This window comes from Cavia porcellus, unplaced genomic scaffold (assembly GCF_034190915.1).
Source record: "Cavia porcellus strain 051 isolate PalLab524CR breed Dunkin Hartley unplaced genomic scaffold, mCavPor4.1 scaffold_15, whole genome shotgun sequence".
NCBI lineage: Eukaryota > Metazoa > Chordata > Mammalia > Rodentia > Caviidae > Cavia > Cavia porcellus.
In genome coordinates this window covers 69,675,968-69,693,398 of record NW_026947498.1, presented here as the reverse complement: position 1 = coordinate 69,693,398, position 17,431 = coordinate 69,675,968, and the positions used below count along the sequence as shown (strand labels likewise).

The window sequence follows — 17,431 nt, the reverse complement described above, 5'->3', positions numbered from 1 at the left end:
CACAGGAGAGCCTGCTGAGCAATGTCCCCAACTTCTGTCCACAGAGACTTCAGCAACAACGGGACCTCCCAGTGGTGAGTGACGCTCCTGCTCTGGTAGGGCCGCTACCCACCCTTGGCACAGTGGGCATGGCGTGTGTCAGTGGCGGGGGGCAGAGGGTCACCTGTCTAGGGAGTGGAGCCTCACAGGGACAGACAACAGACACCCTTCTGCAGTGTTTTGCTCACATCACCCCAAGGGGAGCCGCAGGCTCAGTGGCAGCTCTGCGGGGCTGGGACCATTCCCCAGGCTGCCTCCCAAAGCCTCAGCCTCAGCTTCTTTTCCAGCAGCCCATGGGAGGTGCCTGACACAAAAGGAGTGGGTGTCTGCTGTCCCTCACTCTTGAAACATGGTGTCCAGACCTTGTCCCATTCACAGATGAGAATGATGCTTACCTATAGTCCTAGCATCTGAGAGGCCGAGGCAGGAGGATCATAAGTTCAAGCCTCGCCTGGGCAACTTAGTGATTAGTGAGACACTGTCCCAAATTGGACAGGCTGGAGATGTAGCTTACTGTGAAGGCCCTGGTTCAATCCCTAGTTCCAGGAAAAAGAAAAGAGACGAAAAGCGCCCAAAACAACACCCAGAGAGGTCAAGGGACTTGCCCGATGTTCCTCAGAGGCAGGGTCAGTTGGGCTGCCTGGTTCCCGTGCTGTGTATCCAGGCTCACCTCTTAGGAAGACCCATGGTGTATGAGGGCTGAGTGATGGGTGTGGGGCTCCAGGATGGCAGCACCGGCTGCCTGGGGTGCTGGAAGGCTTCCTGGAAGAGGCAGGACTCAGACCAAGTTCGGGTGGGGTGGTGGATAATGGGAGGAAGCAAAGGACAGAGTCCTGAGACTACCCTGCCTCAGCTCTCTACCTCTCACTTGCAGCCCTGAGCATGCAACCAAGGTGGCGTTGAAGGTGGTGACACCCATCATCATCTCCGTCTTTGTGCTGGCCCTGTACCTGCACGCCCAGCAGGTGGAGTCCACTGCTCGTCTCGACTTCCTCTGGAAACTGCAGGTGGGTGTGTGGGTGGAGTTGGCCTGGGACCCAGCCCGGTATCTCGGGAAGTCCTGCACAGGTTGCACCCCAGCTGTCCTGGGTCCTGGTGAGCTGCTGCTCTACGCCTTCTCGGGCTAAGAGGCAAAGCCTGGGGCTTACAGAGTGCCCTGTCGGTGCCCTGGAGATGCGCTTTGGCCTCAGCAGATGCTGCCTGAGCTCTTCCCATGTGTGCCACAGGCTGGGACATCCAGAGGCCACTTTCTGTGGAGGTGACGGGGTGGCCAGGGGTGGGAGGTGAAGGAGGAGTGAGCCCAGCATGGGGAGCTGCCACCAGTGGTTTCTGTGAGCGCTACATGTGACATCGCCTCCAGGAGGGACCAAAGGCACATCTAGGAAGCCTGGCTGGTGGCAAGGGCAGGGCTGAGGTGACCAGGGGCTATGGACCTGACCCCTGCTGGGTACACAGGAGGCAGCTGGTATTTGGCTCTCCGGGATGTGCCAGGTCCTGTTGGGTTGTATCCACTTGGAGAAAGGGCATCTGCAGGCCAGACAGATAGCATCAACTCTGGGGCTCCTTGCCTGCTGGGCCACCTCAAAAGGGCCAGGAGACAGGAGAGTACTGCCTTCCATGTGAATTGCATCAGACCTTTGACTGGCCCCTTGCAAGGCTTGGGCATCGCCTGGACTTCTGGCCTTTCTTGGCCTGGCACGTGGCTCCAGACCAGCTTGCTTAGACTTTCTCCACCCCCAACTCGTTAAACTGTGGCTGTGGCTGGAGACAGCGTGAAGATGGGTGCCTAGGCCCTTGTCCTGGGACTGCTGAGTGGGGTCAAACAGGCTGCCGCCGGGCTGGCCTTCCCTAGCCAGAGAGTGAGGGCCCCGGGGCCCGAGAGGATGGTGGCATCTGTTTCCTAAAGAGCAGGGGCCTCCCAGTGTCCAGCCCAGTGCTGACCCTTCCAGGCTGAGGTGGCCACCGCTTTCGGTCTCTCAGAATCAAGAAGGGCCATGCGGGTGACAGGAAGATGACTTCCTCTTGTCCTTAGTGACCAAGGCCCCACACCAGGTCCACACCATTCTGGACCCCATGCCAAACCCGGGGTCCTTTGTCCCTCGGTGGCTTTGATCTCCTCCCAGCTGTCGCCGAGGGAGGGTGCCGTGTTCCTAGCGTGGCCCCAGGCACAGCTGACTTCACCGCTCGCTTTCCTCCCTGACTCCCCTCCCCACGTCTCTAGCTCATCTCCCCAATGTTCATCTTCTTATTTTTGGTAAGTTCTAAAAATGAATTTAAACCTACAGAAAAGTCCTACTGTTTTGCTGCTCTACAAGAACAGCAGAAAACAATCCAGCAACCCCTTCCCACTTTTCGGCTTCGGCTCCCCTGCTGTCTATATTCTGTGACACCGTCCCTTGGCCCTCCAGGGTCTGCCTTCCAACAACAGGCACGGTCGTCCCCTGCAGTGGGACACAGGTGCACGTCAGAGCCAGGGCCCCGCGGGCCCCTCCAGCACTACTCCATGCTTAGTTGTCTTGTCTCCTCAGTCTTTCCTTGTCCCGAAGGTTTTCGGGCCCTTAGAGCTGAGATGGCAGCTCACGCGCTGCGGGCCACCTCCCTTCTGTGCTCCTCAGGTGCCGTTCTTCTGTGAGGCGAGCACTCTCCCAACCGCGCTGATCAGCTTGTTCATTGCTGATCTGGATTCTAATCTGCCACTTCTGCCGTTCATCTTATGCTCAGATCGCCTTAGGTTTGGCTTATGTGCCTTTCATCAGGCCGGCTTCTGTGTCATCTGACACGGCTCCATCACTCTTTGAGCTTGTATCCTTCTATTACAAGATATCTCATACTTTCCAGCTCTAGCCCAGGAACCAGGGATTTCTTCAAAGAGCCTTCGTGCTGTGGCACATGAGCTCCTGCCCTGGAGTCCCCCTCCTGGCTGGGCCCAGGTCCTGTGGCCTTGGGAAGCTGTGCCACTTGCTTCCCCGCGGACAGCCACTCCCCACAGGGGGATCAGGGTGTGAGAAGCCCACCAGCCCTGCTGGAGGGTCTGGCTGCAGCTGAATAATAGCAGAGCCTAGCAGGCATGTATAGACAGCCCTTCTAGGACCTTGTCATGGTGCGGTGAAGTTTGTACTGGTAGTCCCAGGGAAAGGTCACTGGAATTCTAACCCGTTAACCGCACTTTACCACTTTCAGTGTAACTGATGGCGAGAATACAGACACTAACGCATATTTGTGGTTGTGGAGAGGCGGGAGGGTCCCAAATCCAGTGAAAATGATGGCTAACTGGAACCAAGGCCTCAGCCCAGGCTGAACCTGGATTTTTATTAATTGGTGACAGGAGAGTGGCACAGGGATGAGTGACCCAGAAAAAGGCAAGTACGTGAGTGCTGTGAGCTGGCCTAGGTAGGAAGCATGGAATCACCTCTGCTATATACAGAGGGAGAGATGCAGAAACAGTAATTTGCATATCACAGATTGGGGAAATATTTAGTATTTTGGGGTCAGCGCTTCAGTTTTGATGTGTAATCATCATGCCCCGAGATGTCACTGCGTCTTTCTCGCAGCTCAATCTCAGCCAACAGTGACAACGTGGCATCACTCGGCCTAGCTCACACATACACTTGGGAACTATAGGCAGAGCATCACTGACCTGTCTGTCCCCTTGCTTCCAAGATTACACATCAGTACCTCGCTAGAGCCATTTGCATTGCTTAAAGCTAGCTGAGGGGTAAGGAACCGTGTCCTAGCCAGCTCTGTATGCATCAGGACACAGAAGCAGGGAGAGCTGTGAAGGTCCTCCACAGCCCTGCGCTGCCCACTTCACTCCCGGCTCCATGGGGGCAGCTGGCATCTGGTGGCACCTGTAGCTCTTGCACCTCCTGGCCACACTGGCCCTGGAGCGAGTCTTCCTCATGAAAAATCAGAGGTGAGCAGGCTCTGGGTCAAAAGCAGCCCTGGCCAGACTGCTTTTTCTGAGTGCATTTCCTGATATTAAGAGGGAAACGGAAGGGTGGAGAGAGTCCAAGGACTCTGTGGGTGTGGGTTTGGGTTGTGCCCTTTCCTAACAGTTCCAGTCCTGGGAGGACAGGGTCCCTCCCACTCCCCTCGAGACCTCTCCATTCTGCCTCCCTCCTCTAGGACTAGCCCCTGAAGGGTGTCATTTTCCAGGAGGCTGCAGGGAGCATTAGATGCTTGGCAATGTCTTCTTTTCCCATGGCTGAAGGAACGTTCATCAAAGAATGCTTGGAAACAGGGGCGGCAGAGAGAGTAGAGACCGCAGGGCGTTTACTGGGCACACGCTCGCACTGGTGTGGCTCTTGCTGCCATTTCCAAGTAGGGGCATCACGCGGGCCTGCCCTGATCACCTCCTCTGTCCTTAGGCCACGGAGGAGAAGGAGGAGATGGAGGAGTTGCAGGCCTACAATCGGCGGCTGCTGCACAACATCCTGCCCAAGGATGTGGCTGCCCACTTCCTGGCCCGTGAGCGGCGCAACGACGAGCTCTACTACCAGTCCTGCGAGTGCGTGGCCGTCATGTTCGCCTCCATTGCCAACTTCTCTGAGTTCTACGTGGAACTGGAGGCCAACAATGAGGGTGTTGAGTGCCTGCGGCTGCTCAACGAGATCATCGCTGACTTTGATGAGGTGCTCCCGGGGGTCCTCTGGGTCCCAGTGCCCTCCCTCCCCCTCCGGCTGGGTGTGAGCATCGGCGATAAGAGCCCTGATGGCCAGAGGTTGGCCGCGTCCCAGGCACCATGTACAGATGAGGAAAGTGAGGCCTGTGACCTTAAGTGTCTCTGGGACGTCACCAAGTTTCAGACCAGGCTGTTCAAACTTAACCTTCAGGACCCCAGCACCCAGGACAGCCCAGTTTCTTATGTCCAGGGCTTTAGGAGAATCAGGGGAAGGAAGTACTCCCTGGGACCCTGGACATGGAAGCAGGAACACAGTTCTCAGGCCCCGTGCACATCTTGCATGTGTGGCCAGTAGGCAGGAACCATGGGAAGGAGTAGGAGGCACGGGCTCCCCAGTGCTGGGCAGGGGCTGGACACAGAGGACAGGCTCCAGGGAGGTTCTCACAGGGCTGGCAGAAGGGTATGCGTCTCACTGGCAAAGATGGAGAGGTTTCCCTGGGCTGGGGAGGATGCGAGTGCTGAAGGGGAAACCATGACAAGCGACCTGTCTCTGGGCTGCTCGTCAGGGGTGGGCAAGTCAGCCACGGTCACAGCAGTGTCACACCAAGTCCATGCCTCCACCATGTGGGGCCAAGCTGCTCACTTCCTCTTGGTGGACATCCATGCCCCAGACTTGAGGGTGACCAGGTTTGGCCTCCTATGCAGATCATCAGTGAGGATCGCTTCAAGCAGCTGGAGAAAATCAAGACCATCGGCAGCACCTACATGGCCGCCTCAGGCCTCAACGACTCCACCTACGACAAGGCGGGCAAGACCCACATCAAAGCCCTGGCGGACTTTGCCATGAAGCTGATGGACCAGATGAAGTACATCAACGAGCACTCCTTCAACAACTTCCAGATGAAGATTGGTAGGTGCAGGGCAGTGGCGGGCTTTACCCACCCCACATCCCTGTGTCCAGGGTCCAGTGGCAGGGGAGGATGGCCTAACAGTGCCCCTCCCTATACAGGCGGGCGGCAACTGGTCACTCATAGGCAGAGCCACCTGGGCAGTGGTGTCTCTTTTGTGTGTTGATAGGGGAACACTTATTTTCATTTTTAACAGTATCATGGATTGAGCCCAGGGTCTTTGTACTAAGCCACATTCCCGACTCTTTTTCTATTTTTTAAATTTTGAGACAATGTATCACTAAGTTGGCTCAGGTTGGGCTCAAATCTGCAATCCTTCTGCTTCAGCCTCTCAGAGGGCTGGGATTACAGGATTGCACCACCATACCTGGTTTATAGTTCAGTTTTGTTTTTAAAATTTTAACTTTTTAAAAAGAACAGTCTTGTAAACCAAAATGAGTCAGCAGGTTATTATTGGGTTCCAAGTGATGACAAGATCCAGCCGCTGTAAAAACTCTGCTGCTCTTCCTGAACTTGGGAGGGAAGGGGCAGAGGCATATGATGCGCTGTGCCCACACACCATCCCTGGACCCTGTCTTCAGCAGTACCTGGCTCTCCTTGGAAGCCTGAGCTTCGTGGACCCCTGTGGGGTGTGTGTGTGTACGCACATGTGTGTGCTGCTGCCGAGGACTGAAGGGTTCTGAGCAGAGGGCCTGGATTGGCTTCAAAATAAGGCCCTCATCTATTTGTTCAGAAAAAAGTTTAAATCAGAAGCATATTTTTCTTTTTCACATATAATCTCTATTACCCCAACCTTCTTTTTGGACAAGAGTCACCACTGAAGAAGGGTTAAAAGAGCTGTAGGGTAAAAGCCCACGTGCATTCACACACCCCGCAGCTCCCCCTGCTGCTGCCACAGAGATTTAAGAATTGCGCCTCTGATGTTCTTTCTGTAAAGCTCAGTGCACTGCAGCTTGTCCTTAGGATGTGTCTCCCCAGGGGTGCGGGAGAGAGTGGGCTCCTTTACCACAGGAACCTGCTCCCGTTGTTCTTCTCCTCTCTGGGAGTTTGTGGAAGTAGGAAATGCTTTCTGAAAGAGCAGATCTTCGTTCTAATCAGAATTCTCATGCATTATCAACTCTCTGGGTATGTCTCAACCCATAAATAATTCAGATTTCAAGTTTGAAAGAAGTAACAGTAATTCACTCACACACACATACACACAAGAAAAACCTCACCCTGGGATTTCAAGTGTCAGAATTACCCAATTAAGCTGAAATATGGGGTTACTAAAACCAACACTGTGATTGTTAACATCCTTGGGGAGGTATGTGGCTCTGGCCTAAGTGTCAGGGACTGGGCTTCACTGAACGAGCCACTTGTGCTGGCCTCTGGACCCAGTGCTTGTGAACCTGAGCAGGTTTACATTTTGCAGTGCTCTGGAAAGCCAACAGAACCAGCTAGGGATCTGCTGTGTCCCTGGTGCAGCCTGTGGTTTTGTGTTCATTCCCAGTTTGATGTAATATTTCCATTTTCATTTTGCTTTCACTCCATCTTATTCACTCAGTATTTTCTTCCTGTTGCATATTTTTATACATTGCTTGGCTTTTTTATTGGGCTGGATTGAGGGCTGAGCAGCCGAATTTACCAAGAGAAGAGATGGGTGGGTATGGTCTATTCCTACAGATCAGAAGTGGCTCCTTGGTGGCGTGGCCTCTGGAAAGGGCCAGAAGCCATCCAAAGCTCTGGCTGGCCAGTGAGGTAGATACTGGCCAGTGGAACAGCTTGTGGACTAAAAATCAGCATGTGCTTTTGGCGGGACGCAGAAACAGAGGAGAGTTGGGCAGGGACCTGGGTCAGAAGCCAGGTGCTGAGAGTGAGAATGGTGGGAAGAAAAATGAACAAGGAAGGGGAAGTAGCACTTTGTACATGTTAACTGGTGATGAGCGCGACTGTTCCGACTCTCCCGGGAAGCAAAATATGAAGACAAGGCAACTGGCTTATGCAAGAGGGCACTACTGGCAGGGGACTGGCGAGAATGGTGAGGACTCAGGAGCAGGGATGACCAGTGTTCTGAATTAGCAGGGTGGACAGAGCAGACAGGTGGGAGATGGCAGAGGTGAGGTGACTCTCAGGAAGACCCTGCAGCATGTGGCAAGAGGACGCTGGTGAGGGCAAGCAAAGCAAGCAATGGACCTCAATTGAGGGGTGTCTGACTTCTGTCCCCTGCAGGGCTCAACATTGGCCCTGTGGTGGCCGGGGTGATTGGAGCTCGAAAGCCTCAGTATGACATCTGGGGCAATACGGTGAACGTAGCCAGCCGCATGGACAGCACTGGTGTGCCTGACCGCATCCAGGTAAGTGAAGGAGCATCAGCGCCCCATCACTCATGGGGATGGGAATCGATGTGAATCCAAGGTCTTCAGGGCAGGCCACATACAGTTCCTATCATAGCTTTTGCTCCAAATATAAAGTGACAAGTCTTGGAGTGATGAATGTGTCCCTCAGCACCTTGGACAGATCCCCAGGCTTGTGCAAAGCCCTCTGCTGGGCACAGGAGGAATGGAGCAGATGAGTTCAGGTCCAGCCAGGCACACAGAGGACACACAGACTCCTGCAGAGAGCAGGGTCTTAACCAGTGGGCTGGCAGCTCTCACAGCCTGGTCCCTGGGTGGTGTCCCCAAGCACCAACTGCCCTGGGGCCTGGTAGAGGCCAGGGGCTTCCTTTTTCTCTTGATCCTGCATAGGCTGGTTCTTGTGATTCGTAGGGCTGTAGGGCCGCAGCTGCTCCTCTGCCTTTCTCTGGACTTCGATGCTGCTGCTCCCTTCATCCTGACGCCAAGGGCCTGAGCTGGACTCTCGTCCTGCACTCCCCTCAGCTGCTGCTCCCTGTAAGGCTGTAGAGATGAGCTGTGCTGGCCTCAGCTGTCTGTGCCATTTTTAAGGACTTTTGCCACATTGGTACTGCTCAAGTGTTCTGTCCTTTGTCTGCCCTGTAGGGTTTCTGAACAAAGGGATGGAGCCTGGGCACAGTGCCAACCAGGCCATCCTGCCAGGCTGGCTTGTGGATGCCAAATAGCCTTTATTACCTCCACCAACACCAAGGAGAGAAGGGACAGCAGGTGGGGGAGGCACTGGAGTCCTGTGGGGGCACACACATTTGTGGACTTCTCACCCACTCAGTGGCAGGGGTGAGGGACTCTGCCCCCTGCCAGTGCCAGCTTCACCAGGACCTCCCCATACAGAAGCCAAAGTTAGTGATGCAGGCTCTACCCAGGTGGCCCAACCTGCAAGACCACAGCCACACCAGGAGCCTGACAATGCCCAGAAATGGTGCCCAGCAAGCCCATGAGGTGTGTGGCCATCCTGCCACTCCCTGTCCTGTCACTATTTCCGTGCTCACCAAGCACTGCACAGTGTAGAGCAGTGATGGCAAACCTCTTAGAGCTTTCAGTGATACAAACAGCCCTCTGCAGCACGCGTGCCTCAGTCCACCACTGCAGTGGATGAAGCCCCAGGGAGTCCTCTTTGTCCTCAAGGCAAAAGCACAAAGTCTGGAATTGAGTCCAGGCTCTGTTGGCTATTAACTGTCCCCTTAGGCAGATGAGTCAGCTTTAAGAGCCCAGAAATGTGATTAGCAGAGGTTCCTCAGCCATCTATGGTAAGAAGCAGTTTTTAGAGATCTTTCTGATCCTGAAAAAGACCCTGATGACACCATTGGGCCCTGCTGCAGCAATTTAGTTTGTCTTGAAAGTTCCAGTGCCACTCTACTTCTGGACCCTTCCTGGGCTGTGCACAGCATTCAGTGGGCCACAGGGCACCTGGAAGGTGCCTGTCACACCAGCACAGAGGAGGTGCTGAGAGCTGCAAGGGCCATGCTTCTGCCATCCTAAGGGGCCTTGCAGGGACCGCCTATGCCTGGTCCCAGAGCCCCTCAGTGGAGGCACAGCCCTGTCTGGTCAGTAAGGCACAAGCGACTGGCATGACACTACACTGCCTCCCCAGTTCATGTCTGAGCTTACCCACAGCCCTGTACAAGTGCCTTCTTTGCCTCCACAGGTCACCACGGACATGTACCAGGTGCTGGCTGCCAACACGTACCAGCTGGAGTGCCGGGGTGTGGTCAAGGTGAAGGGCAAGGGCGAGATGATGACCTACTTCCTCAATGGAGGCCCCCCACTCAGTTAGCAACCGCCAGTGGTGGTGCCGCAGCCCGGCCTCCGCAGGAAGGGAAACGGCTTCTTTGGCTCCACACTGCAGGCAAGGAACCTGCACTCGGCCGCACCCCCGTGCTGAGATTTCCACCTGAGACTCAGAAGCGGCCTCTGCCTTTGCTGGTGGGCACGGCCTCTGGCCCAAGCCCTGGTGCCAGCGTCCTGCGAGCACCAAGCTGACCAAAGATGTTTCCTCTGCAGAAGACTCTGCTGGACTCGGCTGAAAATTGTTTTCTGGCAGGTGCTGCCACTGTAGTGGAGGGGCGCTGCTGGAGCCCAACACATGGCAGCAGGCGCAAGGAGGTCACAGCTTGGATGGGGGGGCAGGCCGGACACTGGCCTGAGTAGCAGACTACTCCCGACAGAGGCTGTGCCCCGGGCCCTGGTGGTGCTCAGGGCAGAGTGCTGGCTGTGGAGGGGCCAGGCCTTCACACAGACACAGAGTGCCCTGTGAGGGAAACGGGGCTGATTGTGAGGGGGAGGCAGGCGGATGCTAAGCAAGAAGTGTGGGCTCTAAAGAAAAGAAAATATTTATTAAATAAAACACGTTTTTTGTGCCCTTCTTTAGACTATGCTAGTTGTATTCGTGTAAGAGACACAAGCAAACCAGGATGGCACAGGGGAGGGAGGGCAGGGGTCCTGACTTGTCTTTTTTGTATTTTTTATTTTGTATTATTGAAAGCCTTGGACACCTAACAAATACACCAAATTCTATATTTTGTAAATCCTCTATATTAGAAAATGGCTGTGCACTGCGGGGTGTGTGTGCGCATTTGTACTGTACGTCTGTCGGTGTGTGCACTGGTGTACATACGCGTGTGTTCATGCTGCAACCCTGCTCTCCCGCAGGCTCTGTTTCCCTCCCTTCAGACTTGGCAGACTTTGGCTTTCCCAGATACAACCAGAGCAGGGGTGGGTCCCCTGGGGTCCCACACATTCAGATGAAGCAGGAGGATGATACCGAGACACATCACCCCATCTTTAACACCCACACCCACACCCATCCCACTTGGCCTAAGTGAAATGCAGACAGAAGAGGAGGAAGACAGAAAGCTGCTCTTCCACCCCAAGCTGTGTTGGAAGCAGGGAATACAGCCACATCCCGAGTGGGCAGCATGGCTTGTTTTGTCTGGCTTTTGTTTTAGTGCAGAGAGGGCACAAATACTGAGGAAAGCAAACCCATGTTTAGCACTTCTATACGGGTGGCAGTGGGAAAACAATGCGCTATCACAGAGATGCATTTATGTGGCATCCATAGCGCCTGTGCCCAGATCCCTTCACTGTTTCTCAGGACAGAACCTCTCTCTCCTCCCGCAAGTTTGGAGGAGGCGGCGGCAGCCCCATGCTGGTTGCTGAAATGTGACTGTGATGTCTACCTGCATCTCCTCACCTTGGAACCCAGCTCTAAGAAGCAAAACTGTGGACCCCAAACTGCCAAGCCTGAGTCTGTCCCATGCTTCTGCGGCTCCACCTTTGAGTTCTGCCTTGGCCTCTGGCCTCTGAAGGGGCCAGCTTTGTGTTCTTGGAGTCCCTGCCTCCATCCAGCCCCCTAGTGGTGATGGTGGTGGTGGTTTCGCTTCCAACCTGAGTAGTGTGTGAGTGCTGCATCCATCCTGTGCCCTCGTGGGTCATGGCCTCGTGGGTCATGGCCTCGTGGGCCCTCCCCACCCCAGCAATGACTGGTGACAGCGTGCAGTGCTAGCTCTGCGTTCCAAGGGTGTGCACTCTTTTTACTCCGGCTCTTGCAAAAATGGATACAATTATGATTTCCCATGGAAATTGAAAAATCTATTTAAGTAATTTAACTATTAAACACTTTCACTGGTAATGTGTTCTTGCCTGATTTTTGGGTTGCGCTGGGGAGCAGGTACAGATGTTTTAAAGCGAGTGAGCCAAGCATGTTTGTATTTCAAGGGAAAGAAGGCAAAAACACAGGAGAACAGAGATGAGAGGGCCCGAGGAATCGGGAGGGATGAGTCACAGGCCGAGGGGGGCTGGCTGGACCTGCACAGCTAATCATGGTGTGCTGGCGAGGGCACCACACTGGAGCGGGCGCCCTGTGCACATTACTCGTCAACTCCCTGCCTGCTTGCTCACTGTAGAAACAGGCACGCAGGGCTGTACTATTTACCTTAGGCTGCATGGCTGGTATGCAGAAGGGGACACTGCAGCAGGACATTTCGGGGACACTTCTCTGTAGTGGGCTTCATCTGAGCCCAAATACCACAGACAGTAAATCCACAAAGGGGTGGGCAGAGTCAGCTCAGCACACGTGCACATGAAGAACCAGTGAAAGAGACTTTGCTGCGAGGCCAGGGGGAGCCGGGGGAGCAGGACTGAAGGGAACGAACTCAGCAGGGAGTCAGAGGTGAGTGGGGTGAGGTGCGTTTTACAGAGGCAGTTTAACTCAAATTCCCAGGCCGGGGGGCAATTATTAGAAAAATACCTAAGGACAAAGAAGTTCCATTTAGGGGCCACCTGGAACCTGTTCTGAAGTGGGGGAAGGCAGGTGCACAGCTGCCAAATGGCTCATGCGTGGTAGTGCACATGCAATCCCAGAGGGGCGACACAAACCATCAGTAAGCCGCACCATGCCTACCCCACTAGGATAATCTCAGAAAATACATCTGTTTCTTACAGGGTTCTGTTTCATCCCTAAAGCCTAGAGAGCAAAATCCCAAGACTCAGAAAAGATGGCGTGGATATGAACACCACCACCCTGCTGCCAGCAGAGAGGAGACATCAGATACAGGGATGATTAGACCACGCTGTGAAGTGAGCACAAATGAGCGACCAGGCACAGTGAGGCCAAAGCTAAGTACACCTCAGGGAGCCAGGCTACTCTGATTCTTATGGTGACAAACACATTTGCCAACTTCCCAAAGCAAACATTACCTGAGGGCAGAGCTGACCGACGCCCTAGTTGTGGCTTCCACATGATTAAAAACACAGATATCTGCCATCACACTGCACGGACTGTGACTGCAGCAGCACCTGAGTTTCAGAGCCCGAAGGGGATGCCAAGCACAGTACCTACCCTAGGGGTAGAAGGCATTCTCAGACGCTGGGCGAGATGAGGTCTGGCCCCTCGACTCAACCATAACAGCAGGGACCAGTACAACTCAGTAAGCCCACAGCTTTAGAATTCATCTACCTCCAAACACACTGAGAACAAATAACACAGAGCTCACTTTCAAAACAAAGGGTAGGGCTGGGGATATAACTCAGTGGCACAAGTGCCTGCCTGGAGAGTGCGAGGTCCTGAGTTTGATTCCTATTACCAAAACAACAAGAACATCAAAAAGCAAAATAAAAGGATTGCCCACATAAAGTCACTCTGCATGACGCCCTGCCTCTTAGGGCAAATATCAGGAGACTCTGAAGGGCCAGGGTTATTTAGCTGTGGAATTTATTGCCGCTCTTCCTGAACTTCACAGAGTAGAACATATTTCTCACCCTGGCCTCCCCAGGCCTGGAAGCAGCTCCAGAGGCCTGGTGTGTTGAGGCCTTTCAGATGCTTGGCCCTCCCTGGGCAGCTGTCTGCAGGCACTGCTGAGTGTGGCAGCAGCAGAGGGCTTGCCTCTTCTCAAGGTCAACAGTGGGTGAAGGGAAATCCAGTTATTAAAGGATGTTCCTCTTACCCTTCCAGATTTTCCAGAAGTCCGTGGGTTTTTCTTTTCTTTCTCTTGGGAAGGAAAATATGACATTTGGTGTCTCTTGCTTGTGTTTCCTTCCTTCATAACACGAGCACAGGAACAAAGCCACGGGAGGGCATCAGCCTGGCTGGTCACCAAGGTCTGTCTTTCCTCTGGCATTCTGTGATTCTAAATATTTGTGTAACTCTTAGCCCATCTTCCAGCACCAAACCACATGTATGGCACAAATGTAAACACAATCTAATTAGGCCCTGAAGACATTAGAGTCAAAGGCAGAGACAAATGAGGCACAAGCACTGTGCCAAGTGATCTGTAGAATGACCACCTTCAAGGCAAAGCTAGAAACAGCCCTGTCTCTGTTTTCTTCCAGACGCCAACCCAACAGCAGCAGCAGCAGCAGCATGGCCAGGAGCCTCTGCCACCTGAGCCCCGCATCAAGAGCTGGGAGGGAGGCTGGAGAGCAGCCAGGTACACAAGCAAGCAGAGTAGCCAGGGACAGGGGAAAAGGCAGAAAGATGACACAGAGGCTCCCCAGAGGCTTGCCCCAGTGCCACACCATGGGAGCCCATGCTGTGGAGAGCAGGGCGCACCTCCAACTCATGTCCACAGAGTGGCCCCCGCCGTGCTGTCGGTCAGTCAGGCCCACAATATAAAGACTTCTCCCTGGAATTCATTAAGGGAGTCCATGACAATTTTTTCCCAGTGGCCACTTTCTTTTTTTTTTTATTTTCTTTTTATTTTTTTTTAATTTTATTTAAGGAGAAAAGAAAAAAAAAGCAGGGAAAGGGTACAAGTTATACAGATTTACAGAAAAAAAAATGAACAGTAGGAAATCACTAGTTAATGGATTACATATTGTCATCTTATAAATAATTGTTCAAGTCACAAAATTAAAGCTTGTAAAGTGGACATTCCATCAACGATACTGCAAACAGTTCTGTTCATTGATCCAATAAAACTCTGTGATATCATTTTCTATCTTATACACTTAAATATACATGCAGTTATATAGTTTGGAGCACTTTCTTTTCCTCTCTTTTGTACCATGACTATTACACATTTTGGGTTTCATTGCTCCCACGGTTCTTATTACTTTTTTGGAAGAGAGTAAAACCAAATGTGACATAACAGAACAGAATCGGTCAAGTCAAAAGGGTGGACATAATAGATAATGTAAAAACATAATACAAGGTGATCAACAATGGTTACTATAATGCCTCCCACTATCTCTAATAGAATTGCCTATATCGTTAGTTATAATACAATTGAACAAAACAGTAAAGAATAAAACCAACAAAACCAAAACATTGGAGACATTGTAGGTCTTCAAAAGTAGATAAAAGTCAACAAGAATGGGCGTCATAATGAATCTCATTATCTTCACAGCTGATGCCTAAACTTTCGAACCTGATACTATCCAGCAAAACAGAATAGGGGAACATCAGTTAAAAACCAGATGGTGAGAGTAATACAGGGCTTTAAATCAAGGTAATGAAAATTCAAAGTGGGTTACTATAATATATCCTGCTATTTTTTTCCTTTAATTAAAAGGATAAAGATAAAAAAGTAAATAATGGAGTGGAGATTGAGATAAAAGAGGGCATAACAACGAAACAGCGCAGATCAAAACATAACCATTTAAGCAGAATAGTGTTTCACCACCAGATAATCCTAACCTAAAAGTAGTTACCATATTGTCTTTCTTTGAAATCCTTGAGTACAACTTCGTATACTGTAGCATTAAGTATATCAAAACAATGTAAAACCATTCAAGAGAATGACAGCGTTACAGAGTATTTAGAATCGACTAACAGAAAATGAATAATGGTTTCTGTATAATCTCCTTGTCTTTACAAGGTTTTTGCTTATACTATCGTACATAATAAAATCCAGTAAGATACAACCTATTTAGACCATTGGAGACAGAAGGACAAAAGCTAGATGAGACTTCAAAACAAGATGATACTAAATCAGTATTACCTATTAAGATGTCATTTTCTCCAAAATAGCTGTTCCTATCATCCAATCTTCTCTGCCTCATTTCTGTTGAGCTCTTTTTCTGTCAGTAGCTGTCAGTTTGTCTTCTTCATTTTGTTCTCTGCTCCATTCTTTGTGGCCTCTCTGCCATTATTTCTGGATTCTCTGTATTTTTCTTTTTTTAGAATATCCTGCAATACTCTCTGTAGAGTTGAATTGGTGGTTGCAAATTCCCCCAGTTCCTCTTTATCCTGGAAGCACCTTGTTTTTCTATCAATTTCCAGGGACAGTTGTGCAGGATATCTCAATCTTGGCTGGAGATTATTATCTTTCAAAGCTTGAATTATTTCCCCCCACGCTCTTCGTGATTTGATGGTTTGTGCAGAGAAATCTGCTGTAATTCTGATGGGTGTTCCCTTGTAAGTGGTCTGTTTCTTGTCTCTGACAGCTTTTAATATTCTGTTCTTGTATTGAATTTCTGGAATTTTTATTATTATATGCCTGGGTGTTGCTCTGTTTGGGTTGTAGGTGGCTGGGGTCCTGTATGCCTCATACATCTGAGTATCTTTACCTTTTGCTAAATTAGGAAAATTCTCCTGGATTATTTCTGTGAGTAGCTTTTGTAGTTCACTTGTTTGTGTCCCTACTTCTTTTATGTTCTTAATCCTTAAGTTATGGATCCTCTTATCATCTTCTTGTCTTTGTATTATTGCTGTTTGTTTCTTTGTTATTTTTAAGAAGTTTTTCATTTCATTCTCCCATATTACAAGTCTGCCCTCCAGTTCAGATAGTCTGTCCTTAGTTTCTTTCAAGCTGTTATGCCAGTCTTCTATAGACTTCTTAGTATCTTGGTAGTCCCTTTGAACCTGCTTCACGTATTCTATAGTTTCTCTGTTTTCTCCATCAAACAATTCTCCCCTTTTTTTCTGTTCTTCCATTCCACCGCCTGTTTTTTCTTGGGTGGTACTTAGCATTTCTCTAACTATTCTGCATACTTCTAGCTTCAGGTCATTGATAACTTCATTCCTGAATTGGTCTATGAGGCTCTCTATATAGTGCCTTATGTATATTGGTGCGGTGTCTGCTATTGCCTGTTTCTCAGAATTGGGGGCCGAGGAGCCTTTCTTGTTACTGCCTCTTCCCATGCTGCCTCTTCTTCTCTGTTCCTTATATATGCAAGCTTATATAAGAGGCCCAACTTCTCTCCCAGTCAGCCACAGCCTGATCGAATTGCGCCAGTTAGGTGTTCCTGCTTACCGCTGCGCACCAGGGAGTTACGGACCAGGCAGCCTATGCGTCTCCCCTCCCGGCCACCGTCAGGCTCTGGGATCTGGGTTGGGACAGCCTACCAGGTCTGCCGGCATCGTCACGCAGGCCAGGCACTTTTCACCAATCCCGCCCGAGAGGGGGATGTGTGGCTGGAGTCGTCACTGCGCCCTGCTCCCGCAGGACTGCTCAGGCCCAGAAAGTCCTCCGCTGGAGTCAAACTGTGGTAGAGTGTCAGCTTCTCTCACTCACCTCACCACAAGTCAGTGCACACCTCCCTGCTGTTCGCAGATTGCCGTTCTCAGAGCTTCTGCGCGTCTCTCTCCTTGCTGAGCCGCTGTAGAGGCAGCCAGCCGCTGCGCGGTGGGAAACCCAAATCGCGGCTTACAATGGCGCGGGGTCCAGCCTCCACACCGAGGCTTTTCTGTTCCTGTTTTAGCACCAGGACTGCATTCCAAGTTGGTTTCTCTCAGCCCAGTTCGTTCCTGAGTCAGCAGAGCATATCTCCACCTGCTTATGTCCCCTTAGTCCGCACCATTCCTGGCTTCTGAGCCGAGTCTTTCAGAGAGCCTCCGGTAGTTGCTGTTATCTGTCCGCCATGTTCTCCCGGAAGTCCCCAGTGGCCACTTTCTAAATTCTGACCTGACTGGAATCTGCTTTGTCAGTAACTCTGGCTGGCCTCACTGAAGAGGTGTTTCCAGCTTGAAGCAATTTGCTTCTTGTTGGTGAGCCGCAGCTGCACTCCCCTGGATCACGCAGGTCTCGAGGAGT

The 17,431-nt window shown here is 51.6% G+C and overlaps 1 protein-coding gene across 3 annotated transcripts in view; it reads left to right on the top strand.

Annotated features, from left to right (window-relative positions):
* Nucleotides 1–11,589, top strand: part of Adcy5 (adenylate cyclase 5) — a 136,148-nt gene extending 124,559 nt beyond the window's left edge. For all 3 annotated transcript variants that reach the window (XM_023562600.2, XM_063225090.1, XM_023562601.2), the window contains exons 16-21: nt 45–74; nt 914–1,046; nt 4,407–4,670; nt 5,366–5,570; nt 7,780–7,904; nt 9,607–11,589. In XM_023562600.2, the coding sequence (XP_023418368.2) occupies nt 45–74; nt 914–1,046; nt 4,407–4,670; nt 5,366–5,570; nt 7,780–7,904; nt 9,607–9,735 (886 nt within the window). In that variant the 3' untranslated portion in view covers nt 9,736–11,589. The remainder of the gene's footprint in view (nt 1–44; nt 75–913; nt 1,047–4,406; nt 4,671–5,365; nt 5,571–7,779; nt 7,905–9,606) is intronic.
* The last annotated feature ends 5,842 nt before the right edge of the window (nt 11,590–17,431 follow it).